General features: G+C 38.3%; 1 protein-coding gene across 2 annotated transcripts in view; it reads right to left on the reverse strand.

Moving 5' to 3' along the window:
• LOC145977789 (mitochondrial-processing peptidase subunit alpha) overlaps positions 1-19501 on the reverse strand; it is a 66895-nt gene that overhangs the window by 16363 nt on the left and 31031 nt on the right. For both annotated transcript variants that reach the window (XM_083110072.1, XM_083110074.1), the window contains exons 8-10: positions 12690-12801; positions 9501-9709; positions 7568-7733 (exon numbers count right to left, since the gene is read on the reverse strand). In XM_083110072.1, the coding sequence (XP_082966198.1) occupies positions 7568-7733; positions 9501-9709; positions 12690-12801 (487 nt within the window). The remainder of the gene's footprint in view (positions 1-7567; positions 7734-9500; positions 9710-12689; positions 12802-19501) is intronic.

Raw genomic sequence — 19501 nt, forward strand, 5'->3', positions numbered from 1 at the left:
GGTAACAGTTCCGAATGTTTTATGATTTTTTATTCAAATTTTCCTAGCAGGAAGACTAATTATTATAGAATTTTGGCAATCATTGTGACACGAAATTTGAACCTTCCTTAAAATAATGAGCACTATTTGGATCCGAAAAAAGTATTTATGTTGAAAAAAAAAACTTCAAAATGACCTTATGCTTCCCACGGACAAGGTATTCTCCAGGTTAACAAGCGACAGTAAGTATCGTAAACTAGTGGGAATGAATGTAGAAATTAATCGGAACCTTAGTAGAGTGCATTCAGGGTCTTTATTTTAATTCTAAGACAACCAAACCTGACCTTCCTAACCTAACCACAAGAGCATACATTAACAAAATCTTAAGTAATCGCTAAAAGTCTGCAGTATGTGTTAACAGACATAAATCAAAATCGAACCATGTAAAAGTTGCAATTGTAGAATGATGAAATCGTAATAAAACAAAAGGAACTTGGGCCCATTTTCACAACTTTTCAGCATAATTTCATTCTACATGCAAAAATACATAAAATTACTATTGGCATCAAACCAACATTCCTAACCTAACAACGATATGTGAGCAGCGTATGTTTAATTCCTCTATTTTGCACCAGTTTTTAAAAAATAAATTCGTTCTACATGCACAAAACATGTGCATATTTGAATAATGACGTCACTGATACTGCATAAAATCACTAATTTCTCGGGTGTAACACATCTCTGCAATGTAAAAACTACGACAACGAGGAAATGAACTAGTTGATCAGGTTGCTTCTGAACGGGTCGCAAACGAAGGACTCAAATTCACAGAATGGGTTCACCTGGGGGAATGAAGTAGTGAGTCCCTTTGTTTTTACTCTGCGTCCACACCCGTCCAGTGTGACGTCAACCACAGCCTGTTACGTGAAATTCTGCTCTTCAAGCTTTATTGCAGATCCAAAACCAATGAACTGTCCGAACACCAACCTGCTCTGCTTCACGTATCAAAAGAGAACAGGTTCTGACCGGGTGTTTTCTTGAAGAAAGGAAATTTCCTAACCACACACAATGCTAAAGCAATATTTTTTCCGCAAGAAATTCTAAGGATGGCTGGTGCGTAGGTTTAGTCTTGAGTAGCTTGTTCTGTAAATCTCACGCCTCTCCAAATTCCGGTCTTGAACAGGTTCACAAGAACGACTCGCAAAGTGAACGGATCCAAGAAGCTAGATCCGAGAGTGAATAAATATAGAATCGAAATGCAAAGGAACCATAACTTTGTACGTGACAGACTAGAAGTCATAATGACGAGAGGAACAAGTTTCTGAACTGAACCTTTTGGGGGGACTGGAATCACAAGAACCGAATTCAGAAGTGGAAATGAACTGTTCGTTCATTTTGTAACTGGTTCTCCTGTAACAAAAAAATGGGCATAAATTCCAGAAAATATGCAAAATTCCCTGACTATTCCCTGACCAACCAAATTCCCTGACTTTTCCCAGTTTTCCAGTCACGTAGCAACCCTGGATAAACAAATGATATAGCGTTCGTGGAAAAACTACACGACGTTAAAAATAATCGAACTACATCAAATCATATTTCCTTATGAATCTAAACGAATTTCCATTCACGAAAAAGTGCAATTGTTATCCGGTATGGCATATCCTTATTTTTTTTTACATTTCAACACTGCAAACAAGAAGAAAGGAAAAGTTTTTACAAAACAAGTCTCCCCTCTTTTTTTCGTTCCCGTCAACTAGGAAGGATTCAGTAAATGTGTGGGCAAAGAAGGGAATGCTGATCGAGTCTCATCAATTTTCTACTTGCATTTTTTGTGGAGGGGAAGGGCGAACAAAGACACCTCAGTCACACACATTGTGTTCAAACTCTAGGGAAGGCAGCATTTAGAGAGAATCGATTTGGCAACAGTGTGCTTGTTGTCTGAACCTGCGGCAGAAGGATTGGCACATTTCATCTTCATGGGAAATGCAAGAAGTGCCGTTTACCCTTCCTGTCCCTCAAGGGAGGTATGACAAATGCAAGTTGTACCCTGCCTCACCCCCCCCCCCCCCTGCCTTCCACTGACCATGCCTCTTCGCTCCCTCCTCTTGCATGAAAGCCTAACATCTGGAAGTTCAAGTTCAAGTTGCTGAATGAAACCGTTGCAAAGCAAGAAAAAGAAGGGGGAAGTCACTTAAGTCAACAGAAAATGTTTCTGCCAAATTTTAACATTGTCACGGCTTGGAAAACGTATAAAGCGGGAAACAGGAATTAGAGTGAACTTAAAATTGAGGTGAATGTCCTATTATTTAACATGGCCTTTTACCGAGGCCTGACTGGATGAACGTATTAAGCGGGAAAACGTATAATGCGGGAACGTAAAATAGGGGTTTCACTGTAATGCACAGTCTGTTAGACCCTGTTTTATGGATAGGGGCATTATTGTGCTGATAGAGAAAAGGGTCGGTCCATTCCAAACTGTTGCTACAGCATGCTATTGTCTAAAATGTACTCATAAACACCACTATTTATGTTGCCATTGCCCAAAACTAATGGCCCGAGCCAAAACCAGAAAAAACAGCTCCAGACCATGACACTACTGCCACGTTCACTTGGGTGTCCGGTCGACTTTTGGCTACATAGTGTAAGTACCTGCATTAGTAAAACATAACTTTCAACAACACGTTTCTTTGATTAGTCATTCCTCTGTTATTGATTTAGGAGCTGTCGTTTCAGGAGAGCATAGCGAAAGATGGAAACATGGAATCTCCATCATACAAAAGCTGAAGAACCATGAAAGAAATTACACAACCTAAGAACTTGAGTATTTTGCTATCTTATTTCGAACAGGGCATTACAAAGTCTATCTACACAAGAATGAGGTTCACCACCTAAACGAACCATAGAAATTTAGTCTCTCTTGAAAACAGTGAAGATTGGAATGCAACAAACTCCTTGAGCCTTGAAACTATACAAATATCAAGTTCACTTTAACACCTGCAAGAAAGAACTGTCTCAGGGTGGAAATTCCCAACTTTTTCAGGTTTTCCAGACCAAAAATCAAAATATTCCAGACAAAATCATTAGTACATGTCTGGAAACGGTCACTACATTTCAGCTAAATGCATACTTAGGATCCCAGTTAACCAAGTACTGGAATATTTACTTCACATGTAAAGGTAATAACGAAAAGGGAAAGAAACTCAACAGTAATTGATTGCCTGTGGGAAGGAGGAGGGAAGCAAGTATCAGGGGGGGTGAATTTTTATGAGTTAAAGTGTAATCCATGAGTATTACCATGCAAATTGTCCATCACCATGTTTGTGCACTTGATTTGACCCAATAAGAGCCTCAAGAATTAAAAGAAAACTCAAAACAAGCTGTTGACAACTTCTGCACCAGCATACATAAAAATCCATCCCTTAAAAAATACAGGATGTAAGAGAAAAATTAATGAAAATAGTAAAGGACAATTTGCATTGTAAAACTTATGGATCTCATTGTACAGTCACTGACAGTTCTGGGTTGTAGCAAAATCCATAGACTTTTAATGGAGTATTTATAACCCAGAAGTGCCTGTGACTGTATATGCCATGTATTGACTAATGATTAACAAAGAATAATTTCAAACTTTACAGTAACAACTGGTAATATTCACTACATCAAACTGAAGTATAGTTTATCAGCAACAAAATATAGATTTCTTGCTTGTCCTTTTTGTGTTCAAAAACCTACTTTTAGTGCACTACTACAAAAATGTTGACTATTTTCCAGAAACGAAGTAAATTCCAGAAATTCCCCAACATTTCCAGAAAAAAATAAAATCCCTGACTTTTAAAAGATGTTCATACTGGTCGACATACTGAGACTAGAGATGAGTGTTGCAACTGAGAAAATGCCACTATGAATGATCTAATAATACACCAAAGTTTATTATTCCATCAGAGTAAAATACCCAAGCATACCATACGATCATAATACAAGGGTTGATCAAATGAAAAGGTACGAAACGTCGTAACAACGGAATCGTTTATATAATACCGATGCCACGATGGGAGAACGTAGCGTGATATGTAGGGGTGCGATTGGAGTCGCCACGCGGCATCGGAGCATGCAGGGGAACGCGCATGCGCAGGAGAGAGCAGAGGCTCCGATACAGAGCGCCGTCCAAGTGACGCGGCAGTGCGTGTTTGGACAGGATGGCGTTAACATTGGCAAATTCGACTGTTGAGGAGCAGCGAGGCGTTATCCGTTTTCTGACAGCAGAAGGTGTTAAACCGGCCGATATTCATCGCCGGATGGTGAACGTTTACAGGGAAGACTGTGTATCTGGCAAATCAGTGAGGAAATGGAGTGCCCGTTTTCGTGCAGGCCGTGAGAGTTTGCTTGATGACCCGAGAACAGGGTCACACACGCGGAACTGGGCAGGTTCAAGTGGGAGCAGCTAGACCACCCACCCTACAGTCTGGACTTATCCCCCTGTGACTTCCATGTGTTTGGTCCCCTGAAAAAGCATCTCAAAGGAAAGCACTTCACCTAGGACAATGAACTCAAGGACGCTGTGAAAGACTGGGTCGCGTCACGGCCAAAGGAATTCTGGGAAAAAGGAATCATTCGGCTCGTTCATCAATGGGATCAATGTGCTCAGGCCTATGGAGGATACTTTGAATAAAGTATTCATTTACACTGACAGTGTCGTTTTGTACCTTTTCATTTGATCAACCCTTGTACTTTGATTATTAGGTGCCAAGAACAGAACACGATCTTGCTAGGCATTGTAGATTAAAAAAACCTACATGAAAATAAAAAAATAGATAATTGCTGAGAAAGCATGAAAGATGCCATAAGTATGAGGGGCATATTGGAAGTAATGAGCAACATTTTTTAAAAAAAAAATCGGAGTCCATCAATACACGAAATGTAAATCATTGCAAAATATAGATTTTACTGAATGCGTCAAGGAAGTGTGACATCATTAGCTTCGATCGTGTGAGCGCAGGCAGTTGTTAAAGAGGGAGCGGTTGCTCACGAAAGACAGTGCCATATGCTGGCACCCTCTTCTGGCATACAGAGGGGTGAATTCTGGTTAAATTTCTTGAACCTGGGGAAACCATAAATGTTCGCCATTATATCCAACACTTCACAAGCTCCGTCGTGCATTGCTGGAATGAAAATCATCCTTCAACATGATAATACACGCCCGCACTCTGCTCAGTTCACAAGGAAGAAATCGAGGAAAAATGGGGTGGGAACTTCTGCCTCACCCTCCCTACAGTCCCGACATTGCACCCTCCGACTATCATCTGTTCGGTTTTGTAAAGGAACAGTTACAAGGCCAATGCTACCAGATTATGGAGGACATACAGAAAGCTGCGTGGCAGCCTCTGCAAGCAGCTGGAACGGAGTTCTACCACAAGGGTATTTTCCAGCTTCCAGAAAGGTGGGGAAATTGCATGCAAAGAAATGGAGACTTTGTTGAAAAGTAAAGTCTGTAGATAATGATATAGCATCTCTTTCTTTAATAAAACCAAAACTTGGTTCATAAAAAATTGTTGCTCATTACTTTCAGTATGAGCCTTGTATATATATCCAATGATGCCTCTGCCTCTCACTTCAATAACTTTACACAACAACGACTGCCACTTAGCGAGCAGCTCATGAATTATTATCAGTGAATCTGGTTGGGAAGTTATTGATTTGTTTTTATATTCACTACCTAATTACCATAGCAGAAGTTGGTAGCTGAAAACAAATACTAAAAAAATTATAAACCAATTAGATTATGGTTGTGTGCTGTACAGTTTGAAGCTCCAGTTCATTATCCAATGAAGTTACCCAGATATCTTGACAAAATTATTTAATTTCTTGGACTTTCAAGGCATCGTAGATCTCCATATTACGCCTTACCATTTAGCAAGCAAGCCAGTGGAACAGGTTACAGCAGATTTGTATGGCTGTAGGACTACAATAACTAAATTCATCAAAGAATGATGATGAATAACTTGGCAGCTGAAATTTTTCAAAGATTCAGGGGAAAATGAAAAGGAAAGGAAACTGGAGAATATTACATTAACCTGTATGTTAGAACCAGGTGATCAAGTATTAAATGGAATTAAGTTTTGCTATGGAGAAAAAAATTGCAAAATTATTCCTTTATTGTTGTGGACTATTCCTAGTAACCAGAATGTACAATAATGCATCCAAACTGCAATATCCTTGTACAGTCACGGACACTTCTGGGTTATAACGATCCCATTGACTTCAGAGATTGTTACAACCCAGAAGTGTCTGTTACTGTACAAAGCACTACTGTGGAAGGGAAGACATTTTGAACCTTAAGACGCAGAGATGCTCAACTAAATGAAAACAAGAATTATTAGAAAGGTGGAAGAAATTTTTCCAGGAGAAGGCTGTTGGTGAAAACATGTGTTAAAACTTTTTTTAATGTTAAAATAAAGCTAACTGTACTTTGATCTGTGAATTATCACCGGAATATGGCAGAGGAAGTCACTACAAGAAATCTTAAAGGTCAAATGGTGAACAATGAGCCATTTCATAATTGGGAAAAAAGAGACGCGGTAGTATATAAATACGGAGAAACTAGTACGCACCTAGCGGCAGCCAGTTAACTACAAACAAAAGATGCACGCCAAGCAACAGTACAGCAAGTTCCAACGAGGATAGTGGCAGTGACCACTGAAATTAATCGAAAAAGAAAAAACAGCTTCGCGGATAAAAGTGAGTACTAGTTTCTCCGTATTTAATGAGCCATTGTAAAGAAGTTACATCCTTAACTTCCCGTAAATGATATTCCATTCCTCCTGCTGTTCACAGTCAACCTTCAAGTAAAAAAGACATACTTCAATGTGCAGGGCCATAAGAGTACAGGGTGTGTAGAGATTCACAGCAATTTTGTACAATAATTGTGGGTTCAGTTATTTCAGTAGTCATACACCAAAGTTTATCTTTTTATATTAGGGCAAAGAAACTAATGATTTCACAGAAAACATGTTGTCTCTAAGCTGTACTGAGGACCATAAAATGAAACGCTTTTCATTATTTCTACATACACCAAAACCACAGGCCCCCTCGACTTATTTATCAAACAACCCTTATACATGCATTTAGGAACCAGCTGATACCGATAAAGTACCAACATAAAATTTACCGATAAAAAATCCCACAAATGATCCTTGAAGAACCCAAATGGTTCACAGACCTATTAACTAAAAGTGTGCTACCATATGACTACAATGCGTATTTATTCAGACATTTAGTTAACAAAAGTAACACATGGAGATTATATGTATATATCCATAAAAAAATATAACAAAATGGAACAATATTGCACTAACTTATAAGATATTTATAGATATATTGGATCAGTAAAATAATCTGTAATTTTACCGATATCCTTACATCAGTTGATGTCGATAGAGCAGTGATTAATCTGTCCCATCCCTATGTAGATGTAACAAACAAGTTTCCCACTGCTGAAAACTCAAGAGCTTTCTTTTCCCATGCATTTGCAAGGGAAAAATAATTTGGATACTTGAGAGTCAAAAACTAACAAAATACCTTCCTCACTTACCCTCAATTCAGTCTCACTTATGGGACCCATCATCGTGACCAGCTCCTTTACAATAACTTCAGTCAATTCTCTCACGTGAGTAGGAGGAGCGCTAGCATGTACACAAAACAATCCAGTGTCTGAATAAGCATGATTGTAAGCTGTGGCATTATACATCCAATGGTACCTGCAACAGATTTATAACCAGATTAAACATTAAACATCCTCCCTCCTCCTCCACCACAACACACGCATACCGACACTAACAACTACTATTCATCGTATGAGAACCAGAGGGATGGAACTCCAATTTCTCAAATTTACAGTAAAGAGGAAAGAATGTATTTTTAGGAATATGTCCAACTCTTGGGAGTTATCTTCCTCTAGTTATCATACAACGTATTTAGGAATTAGTAATGATGAACATCAAGACTAGTGTAGCAATTAAAAATGTATCTCTGAACATCTGAGCTATAGTGTGTTTCAAGAGTGAAATACAAGTCTTGGTACACATTTATGGGAATATCTGTTGGTACAAGATATGTACCAAGCTGTATTGTAAAGGTTAACCTTTACCATACTGGAGACTCTCCCACATGTTCCAGATAGGTACTTTTCAAACTTGGTGCAGTAACACTGTTCGGTTATCTATATCTAAAAGTCTGAATGAATTTGTAGATATTTCATTTTGTAGAATTTCAAATTTGATGGTCTGTTCGACCTTTAATTTCTGTCATAAAGAGATGATTTTTTTTAATGATAGGTTTCTTAGTGGAGGTTGAAATTTATACATTGTACCTCACAATAAAGAAAGAAGAATAATTAAAAAATTAAAACAAAAATATTCGGCATGCGCCGGTGGCCACCACAATAAACCAAAGTGAATTAAAAGAAATGTAGTGTGTAGCAGTGATGCACTCCTACAACAATGCACAGTTGTGTTGAAAATAAGCTGATACTTCTTGGGGAATAACATAACAACAATGTATAAGAGTGGCAAAAACAAAACTGGAAAGAAAAATAATTTAATCTCCCTACAACAATTATTTCTCAAGCTTGGACTTTTTTTTGGTATTTCCAGGCAAGTTTGAAAAGCACATGCTTAAAAGGTCCCATCCAAAATCCCATTCCTCATGCAAAGCTCCATTCACTAAAGGTTAAGGGAAAAAATTCAGGAATTTCACTTCTAGCGTTGGCCCTATGGATGCTTGATGGATCAAATTTGCAGACACACAAAAAAAGACCACTCTTTGAGGACATGTAATGCATGTGCCCCAATTTTGGAAAGAGAGAAAAAACAAATTATGCAACATTTTTGAAAGTCATAATTTTTGGGAAATTTTGAAAATTGGGGCTTTGCCCACTGGACCCCTAATAGTTGAACATTATGAACAAATTCCGTTGTTAATATTACATGTAAAACTGAAATATATGAGCAAAAAATGGTGGCTGAAGAGTAGTAATCCACTTATAAGATTTATCCCATAATACTTTCAGGTCTCCCCAATGGTTCAATAACCAGTGGAGGCACATAGTGGTTCGGAATGCACTTTATTTAAACTGTAGGTCCAGTCCCATTTAGCTTTACCATGCATAAAGTGGACTTAAAACACCAACTCAATCATAATATTTTGAGGGAAAACAAAGACATTTTCAAACTCAAACTTTGTTTGTTAATAATAGTAACAATGGATATATTGTTGTGTAATTCGAGTATGTCATACCTTCACATGTATACCAATACACGAAAGAGACAGAATTGAAATATCACATGGCTTTGAAGAAATAGCACATTAATTGCTGTCATGTGTTGCTGGGATGACACATATCCCAGCCTTCTGGAAGCACAATACATGAGGTGGAAATACAGGAGTCCACTATAGGTTAATAGTAACATTTACTGTATAGAACAGGGGTTATGTTAACTTTTACAAACAATGATGTAGTCGGTTACCTATTCAATACATTGGTGTAAAGTCGAGTGTACATTCCCTTGCCAGGGCCTCCTGCACTGAAAGAACCTCCCCCTCCCATCATCATGTTGAGGGTGCAGATGGCAATGAAGTCGGGATCCTGGTGGGAGCAACCTTCAAGGCCTATGACGACATGGGCGAGTTCTGGAAGGCCAGATGGTCCTGCATACAAGGGGATTTCACACTCCTCCTGTAATTGATTATAGCTGGTTACATTCTTAAATAAAAATTGAATTTCAATGCACAAATACTATATTTACTCATGTGTAACACACACTCTTTTCCAAAAATTGTTGACACCAAAAACTCTGGTGCGCATTATGCACTGAATAATTCAGACGGGGAACATGAAACCACACATGTTTTCACTGTCACTATGTGTGACACGTATATTTAAACAGGCAGAAATACGAATCACCAGGTTGGATATTTCTATTAGTAATATTTTTTTCAAAAACAATATAAAAGTGAAATGGTCATTTCCCATGATTTTCCACTTTGTAATGGAACTGTGACACCAAGAAAAACAGTGCCATTCTTGTGGAATTTGAGAATGCACCTCGTATCACACGGAATGTCATCAGCGGTATTTGTCAGGCAAGAAATAATAGAAAATAACTTCCTGAGCACTGCAAATCCATAATATAATTTTGATGTTGCTTTCTTCTACTACAAAATAAACAAGATTGTTACAGAAGGGAAAGCTTTGGGATGCTAACACAGTAGAGGGAGAGGGGGGAGGTGGCATTGGTTGGTGACTCATTGTACACACATAGCAACAGGTTTTGAACAGGTATGATGTGATTCGCTCTTGATTGTCATAGCAACAGCTATATGATCTACAACTAAGAAAGACATTTCTTGAACCTGAATTGCACTGTGCATTATACACAAGATATAATTGTTTTCTGCAATTACCCATCAAAAACCAGAGTGGGCATTGTACATGCAAAAATACTGTAATTTATTATTGTCTAATCTGTTTTTTAATTCAATTTACTGTTACACGAAATGTGAAATAACACATGGTAATGTTAATTTTTCATGTTTCTGAATTATGTGAGGTCCCTTTTCCTACCCTGTTTTGTCACGAAATGATGTGAAATGAACTGCAAAATGCGAAATAGACTCAAACAGGAAATTTAGATTTGTTATAATACTAAAAAAAACACAAACAGCATGATAAACACTTTAGGAGTTCTTCCGAGCTTTCGACTACATCTTGGAGTGATCATCAAGGCTGAAGTTCAACCATGCTACCTTCCTCATCCCTCGACCAGCCCTGATGATGACTCCTACATGGAGTCGAAAGCTCGAAAGAACTCCTAAAGCGTTTTTTTTTTTAGTGTTTTAACAAATATATTGCCAGCACGTGACGTAAGAAGTTTTCTACTGTCATATACAAAATTTACAGTTTATTTTGCAACATGGCGCTTTCTGAAGTTCGAATTATCCTGTGGGTTATGCAATTCACAGAAAATTGATTAATTCTGATGAAAATATTTGAGAAGCAAAAATGGACCCCTTTATATAGGAATGAAGTTAATACTCTGGTAACTAGGTACATAAATGTGCTATCAAAAGAGAAATGTATATTTTGTGTAATAAGTGTAGGTTTTTAAATCAAATTAGGATTATATTTACTATTTTAAAACCAAAATGTTTTTATATACTACTTTTGATCCAATTTCTCGCCACTATAATAAAAAAAAATAATTTACTTACCACTTTTGAACCCGCAACTGACTCTGTATTTGTACCCAAAGATATGAGCTCCTAATTATTTATACTCTCCAGTTAAGTTAAAATGGCTTGTGCTGTAAAGTAGAAGGAAAAAAAAAAAAGGAAAGTGCTCCCCTATGCTTTGGCACCATGCCTTGAAGGTGTACAGCGGGTGCTGCATCCTAAGCTTTCCCTTCTGTAAGCATCTTGTTTATTCTGTGCTGTACTGAACAAATTATAAATAAACATTGCACATAGCAATATAAAATGTAATAGCAATAAATTAATATTGAATCAGTAGAATAGCAATGTGAAATGTTGCCCAAGGACTATGAATGGTTAATTCACCTGTTTAATGGATGTAATCAGATAATTGCAATAGGGCAGTAAGGTTTGTCTTGGAAAAAGGAACTGAGCTTCTTCATATTTACCCTTTTTTTTTTACCAAGCCCATTTTTCCAGCAAGCTCCTATCTACCGGGCCAATATTAAACAAAATGCAGAGTTTCATTTAGATGACTGTAGATTGAAGGCTAATTGCCCTAGACAGACGAATGATATATTGTTATACGCGGAATGAACCATACATTCGGACTACATACAATTTATGTACATTTAGTGTATATATGGATGCGGGGGGAGGGGAGGAACCGGAAAATTTCAAAATCTCAGGAAAAATGCCCCTCCGCCCCTGGACAACAAAGTACAGGATATTGTCAAAATATACATGGAAATGATCGCTGGCATGTCTCGAACAAGAAAATAATTGCACTATTATGATATGAACAATACAACATGACTTGTACCCCCAAAACCATATGTCTGTACGCCACTGAGCCATTCAGCAAAATGCGCAGTTACATTGAAACGACTGTAGGTACGAAGCTAATTGCCCTAAACGGATGAATCAAGAACCGTTATACGTGGAATGAACCATAGATTCGGACTACATACAATTTATGCACATTGAGTGTACGCATGGATGCAGGGGGAGGGGAGGAACCGGAAAATTCCAAAATTTCTGAACAAAAATGTCCCTTCCCCCCTGGACAGCAAAGTACAGGACAATGTCAAAATACACATGGAAATGATCGCAGGCATATTTGGAACAAGAAAATAATTGCATTATTATCATACAAGTAATAGAACACAACTTGTACCCCCCCAAAATACATGTCTATGCGCCACTGACTCAGTTTCAAAGGAAGTCGCCATTTTCCCGGCATTTTCCTCCCCTTTTATGGGAGAAGGAGTCTTTACAGTGCAGTATATGTGTTAACTATAATATAAAAGAAGAAAATCGCAATTCCAGTGAAAAATAGCAACATTATGATGTAAAAACTACGACCTTGTCGAGGTATCTATATGAAAATTGTTATACTCACTCATATTCCTAAAGAATTTCTAACAAATTGATTCTGGATATACCCTTAATAAACTGTCAATTACCTGTATCAAGCCTCCCGTATACTGTGCAATAGACCGATCTACTTCTAAGTTTCTGACAGGAACTACAAGACTCTTGTCCATTTCCCAAATAGGCTCCTCATCAACAAAGTGCCTGAAAAAGAGACTTTAAATGATGATTTACTTCACAGAAAATGGAACACAAAAGATAATTTATATGTACATAGTATTTTTGTCAAACTTCAAATGATACAAGCTCTTATGAATGAAACATACACTCTTAACAAATTTAATATATACTGAACAATTGTAGTTTGCGGTATATGCCTGCAAGAAATAAATGTACGAAGGGGGGGGGGGGGCAAAAATTATCTGCACTCAACTTTCCTTAGGTTGACCACACTGCCTTCAGTGCTCGCGTGCTGAAAGGTGGTACTCTTGTGGTTATGTGGCCAATGCTTCATATTAATCACTCCATATTTTTTCTTTTGTTACAGAGTAAACATGGCCTCTCCACTGGCAGTGTGCACGAAGAAAGCATTCCACTGGCAGTGTGCACCAAGGAAGAACAGAGATCGGTGATCCGTTTGTCTGGTCAGGGGCTGAAATTTATCACAGGCTTTCATTACAATACGGAGACAATGCTCTACCAAGTTGGTGTGTGTGTGTGTACGAGTGGATTGAGAGGTTTAAAAATGACCAGACAAGTGAAAATCACGAAGCGGGAGCAGGACGTCCATCAACCTTCACCACTGACGGGAAGATTCAACAAGCTCGAGAGATGATTCTGACAAACAGATGGATCACAAGGCAACAGTCGATGCGGTGACATGTTCTTTGCAAATTAGTCATCAGTGGCACGTCCAAGGGTGCAGGTTGGTGGGGGTTATAACCTCTTCCCCTTTGGTCAAGAATTCCTAAACAAAAAGAACGTTCAAGTCAGGAAAAGATGACAAAATTAGGACAGACTAGTAAGAAAAGTGTATATAAGCTCCTCCCCTTTCGAACATTCTGGGCACGCCATTGTTAGTCATGGACCTGTGAGTGAAATCATCCACAACAAGCTTCAGATCACTGATCTCAGTTTTCCCTTGGTTCACACTGCCGCCAGTGAAGGGGCCATGTTCACTCTGTAGCAAAATAATGAAAAATAAAGCAATTTAGATAAAATCTCAGTCATGTAACCACAAGAGTACTGTACCACCTTTCAGGATGCAAGCAATGCAGTATGGCCAACCTAAAGAAAGTTATGGTTAAAGTGCAGATAATTTTTGAGTTGCCCTAGCATATGTAACAAATAAAGATTTGCAAATGTGTGAAAACTGCATACTTCCAGCATGCACCAGTGCGTTTATCATTTTGCAGATATAAATTTGTATTTACTAATCATTTGCTACACACATCATCTACTGTTAATTTTAACATTTGTATTGCGAAGTGCATGTGAGTTTCTATAAGAATGTGAGTTTCTATAACTTTCCTTCTTCTACTCACACACACATTCTCATCAATCTAATTTGTTTCATCTTAAACTTAATTACTTATTTTTCTGATAACTGAGAGCCAAAATAAAAATTATTATTTTCCTCTGCAGTTTCCTAATTTACATAAACTTTACTGAAAGAACTTTAATGGTCCACTGACAGGCCATCCGAATGTCACATGGAAGACTCCATTCCAAAGATAAGTGATCTGTGGTAGAAATTTTACCAACACTACACAAAGCAGTTCAGAGGTTCACCCAGCATCTAATCAAGTACCCAGGGAAGCAAAAATATTATCAGTTCATATAATGCACTGAGACTGCTGAAATGTGCTAAGAGAATGCACCTTTTTCATGCAACAATATTCAATGGTCAAGTCATCATCTAATATCATGTATGGCAAAAGGTTGTCTTAATGATACACAGTACTAACGCTGCCACTCTTAAGCGAATTCACAGTGAAGAGACAATGACACATGTCACTAAATCTGAAGGAATTTCAAGTGATCAGTTCCTTCCAAGGGACGTGTGTCACTTGTCATTTTGGTGTGAAATCTCCTTTATGGGTTCCTGATAAACATTTCATTAACATCAGTAGCATTAATAATATACCACTGATTACATATATGAATATGGCATATCAAATCCACCAGAGATTTTGATCAAAAATTTTCTTAAGATATATTAAAGTACATACTGTCAAAATCGAGTCGCGTTATTTTTAAGGAAGTCTATTGTGCTACGTACTACCAGAAATGGACCAACAGCTTAAAATGGACAACCTAAATGCACCCCACTGGATGACACTAGTGTTTGGCAATATATCATCCAGAAGATATATCATGATATTGAAAAAATATCATCCAGGCGATATCAACTACACGATATATCGTCATGATATTTTGGCGATATATACAGTGTGGCCACTCTAGGATTATGATAAAATTCAAGTATAATTCCCGGTTTTCAAGGTGAACTTTCCAAAAAATCAAGGGTCAAGCATATGTTTTCCCCATTTCAACCTTACATACTACCACCTCTAACCACTCCCCACACATACACACACAAATATATTAACAATATAAAGGGTCTGTGCGATTCCAAACTGTCCAAAAATCCTAATATAATTCAATTAAATGGTATAAGCATTTAAAATATTTCACTTAAAGTGTCACTTCATATACTCAGGACTCAAAATATATCTACATGCACAAGTCACAAATATTGCAGGAGGATATACAAATATATGAAAAATTGTTATTTGTAAAGAATTTGTAACTCAAATTTACCTAATCAACTTCAAGATATCTTATCTTGCAATAATCTTCTACCTGTCAGATAGAATGTTCAGCAAAGGATACTAACAAAGTAAACAGATTGAGAGAATTTTATTTTATTTTCCATGTAGCTCTTTTCCCTTCCACGATACAAATAAAAACTAAACAGATAATATTGCCTCAGAGCATTTATAAATATGCATAAATTCAATGGGATTTAGATTAATAAAAGTTGCCATTTTTCACTTCTACGGATGAAAATTCATGCATCATTCTCGGAGCAAATAATTCACTCGTAATTCACAGAATTCAAGGAATTTCCAGTGAGCAGCCACCCTGATACGAGGGTAAGTCAATATATAAGTCGCAAAATGGAATAGAAAGAAAAGTTGAAATAGTTACCTGATTAAATGTGGTTTATTTTTCATCGTAATCTCCGTGAACATTTAGGCACTTGTCCCAGCGTTTCACGAGTCCCTCAAAGCCAGCAGCAAAGAAGGTTTGTGGTTGGTGTCGTAGCCAGCTGGTAACCTCCCGATGGACCTTTTCCATATCCTGGAACCGGTGACCACCCAGGTGATTCTTTAGTGGGCCAAAGAGATGAAAGTCGGATGTTGCCAAATTCAGACTGTAGGCTGGATGTTCCAGTCATTCCCAACCTAGGAACCGTATGTGAGCCACTGTGGTATTGGCACTGTGTGGACGAGCATTGTCATCCAACAGAAGAACTCCATCTCTCAAAGCACCTGGACGTCTCCTGCGAATGACTTACCGTAACTTCATCAGGGTTCTGCAATACGTGGCTGCAGTGACAGTGGGATCCTGGGGCAGAAATTCCACGAGTAGGATCACTTTACTGTCCCAAAACACGGTGACCATCACCTTCTGTGCTGACTGGGGAACCTTGAACTTCTTCGTTTTGGGTGATGAGGGATGTTTTCCATACTGGCATGTTTTGTTTACAGTTCCAACTGGTGAATAATGATTTCGTCACCAGTGACAATGCGGTTAAAGAACTCACAACCCTCTCTGGAGTACCTCATGAGATGCTGTAATGACAGACCCATTCTGGTGTCTTTGTGTTGGTCAGTGAGCTTACCATGCGTACACTTGGCTAACACACCTGTCGTCTTACCCACTTGGCACTCGAATGACTCACAACCGCACGAGAATGTGACTACTAGTGCTGTATATGATACACGGTGGTGCTGCCACCTAGACTGACACTTGCGGAAAGGATCAGTGCAATGACTGATATTCATAAAACAATTTCACATTGCAGCAATTCGAAGATATTTCATTTTGCAACTTATATATTGACTTTTCCTCATATATCATGTCGGCAATATATCATCATGATATTATGGTGATATTTATCGTGAAGACAATATAAAGCCAACATCACGATATGGAAAAAAAAAATATCATATCATATTGGATGTGACAATATTTTCTTGACAAAATATTGCGATATCAAATTTCCAATATTGTCCATCCCTACAAGTAGCATCCTTTGATTCTAAAGCCAAGGCAAGCACTAGGAATGGCTCAACCTGAAACCTTAATTCACACTGTTCATATCTTCTAACGCTCATCATGACATGAATTTTGGGGAGCATAATAAATACATGTAATATTTGACCATCTTGACAATTTCTGGCGATAATGGAGAAAGAGCTCTGGAGCTCCAACAAGCCGAAAGGTTAGCACTCTCACTTTGGTGCAAGGGGTTCACAATTTTGGTGCTGACCCAGCATAATAAGGACGATTGGGGAACTACTTGAAAGAAGCAGAAGAATAATAACGTCTCGAAAGACAGAAAGCAAGAGTAATGGGATACGATGTGCAGACCAAATGTCGCCCAACAAAAAGCCACTTTTGAGGCCATGGTGTTTAAAGGGCTGTTTCACAACGGAGTTTAATTTTTAGTTTAGAAAGTGCCTCCATCTCCCAGTTGGCACCTATGATACAAGGGGCATACAATAAGTTTGTGCTCTGACCAGAGATGTCCAGCCTCCGGAGGCCAGCCTCAGTTTCTGCCACTAGAAGCCTTGCGAGGATGAGGCTGAGTTGGAGTTTGGAGGCTGAGGCCGTGTGAGGCTGGGTTGGAGTTCAGAGGCTGAGTTGGAGATCGGAGGCTGAGACCGTGTGAGGCCGAGGCCAAGTTGGAAGTTGTAGGCTGAGCCCATGTGAGGCCAGAAGCTGATCTTGAGCTTGGAGGCTGAGGCCGTGTGAGGCCGAGTTGGAGGTCGGAGGCTGAGGCTGTGTGAGACCACAGGCCGACCTTCAAATCGGAGGCCGAAGTCAAATAGTCATCTCTGGCTTTGACCCACTTGTGGTAATGGTATCCAGACAATTACGCAGTCATTTTTCTAATGCTGCAATTCCAGTAGAATGAAATGTTCTGTCTTGCTCCTGTAACCATCACTCCACAGCATCCATGATTTCAGAATCATTGTGAAAATACGAATTGTAGCTTTCCTGGCGACGTAATTCAAACAGATGTTCTCAGGTTACCAGCCAGGTTAAATTGGTGTTAGCTTTCAACGTTTCAAGCACATACATTGCTCTCATCTACAGGGAATGTAAAAATGGAGACTGGTGTTGGGTTATATACTGGGTGATTTTTTTAACCTGAATCATTTGAATATCTTGAAAAAAATCATCCTACAAAAAATGTTCCAAATAAACAGAGGATAGTTTGGAGGGGGAGGTGTAGTGGTGCAACAAAAGAACACCCCTCCCCCTCTTGTAGGTGGTAACTTTGAAATTTCAAATAGAAACCCCTATTTTTCATTACAGATTCAGATTTTACGGAACAAAATACATAAGTTTTGCCTGAAACATTTTTTTCGATTCGTGATAGATGGCGCTATAATCGACAAATTTTCATTTCTTGAATGTTTACACTTTAAAACCAGTGTTTTTCATTTCGCAATTCATTTAAATTCAAAAAATAAAACATTCTCGTGCATGAACTTTGTACTAATTCTTGACAAATCTTTTGAGATTTCATTAAGCTGGTAATTCGCCTATTTACAACATTTAAAAGTTAGATTCGATATTTGTTTAATTTTTTTTATTGTTGTGTCAAAGATGCTTAACAAAGATACAACAGAAAAAAAAATTAAAAAAATAAAACAATGTCAAGAAACAGTTCCTTTTTAGACTTTTCCTGTTAAATCATTGTTTGTTTTTCATTGTTTTTTAGATGACAAGAATTATCTTAGCGATTAATTTGACTAAGCTGTTGATACTTTTTAATATCAATGGATGTATTAACTGTAGAAGAGAAAATTGAAATGGTTCTCGTGTATGGAGAATCTGGCAGGAATCTCCGTCAAGCTGTCGTTGTTTATGCTCAGCGTTTTCCAGACAGGGTGCGTTCTTTCGCTTCGTTTCAACGTACAGTCAATCAATTTACTACTGAAGGAAGTGTTAAACCTAAACAAAGGACCCATCGAAGAACAGATACTGGAGAAGACAATGAAATTAATGTGTTAGCTGCTGTGGCCCATGATCCTCATGTCAGCTCGCAAGAAGTAGCTCGAAATTCGGGATTGTCCCAGAGCAGAGTTTTGAAGATTTTCCAGCATCATAAATATCATCCATATCATGTGTCATTGCATCAAGAACTTCATGGGATGATTTTCAAAATCTAGTGACGTTTTCTCAGTGGGCACGTGAACAAATACAAATAAACCCAAATTCCTTTCGTATTGTTCTCTGATGAGTCATCTTTTACAAACCACGGAACGGTCAATCGGCATAATATGCATTACTGGAGTGTCGAAAATCCGCACTGGCTGCGCCAAGTTGAGCATCAGCATCCATGAACTGTAAACGTGTGGTGTGGAATTATTGATGACAAACTCATCGGTCCCTACTTCATTGATGGAAATTTGAATGGTCAACAGTACCGCGATATTCTTCAAAATAAACTGCCAATATTACTTGAAGATCTTAACCTGGAACTGAGACAGAACATGTGGTTTCAGCAGGATGGATGTCCAGCTCACTATTCGAGAGCAGCACGTGAAGTACTCGACCGTGACTTCAATGGCCGATGGATCGGCAGAGCTGGTCCTGTAAA

The sequence above is a fragment of the Lepisma saccharinum genome, chromosome 23 (genome assembly GCF_977018435.1).
Source record: "Lepisma saccharinum chromosome 23, izLepSacc3.1, whole genome shotgun sequence".
NCBI lineage: Eukaryota > Metazoa > Arthropoda > Insecta > Zygentoma > Lepismatidae > Lepisma > Lepisma saccharinum.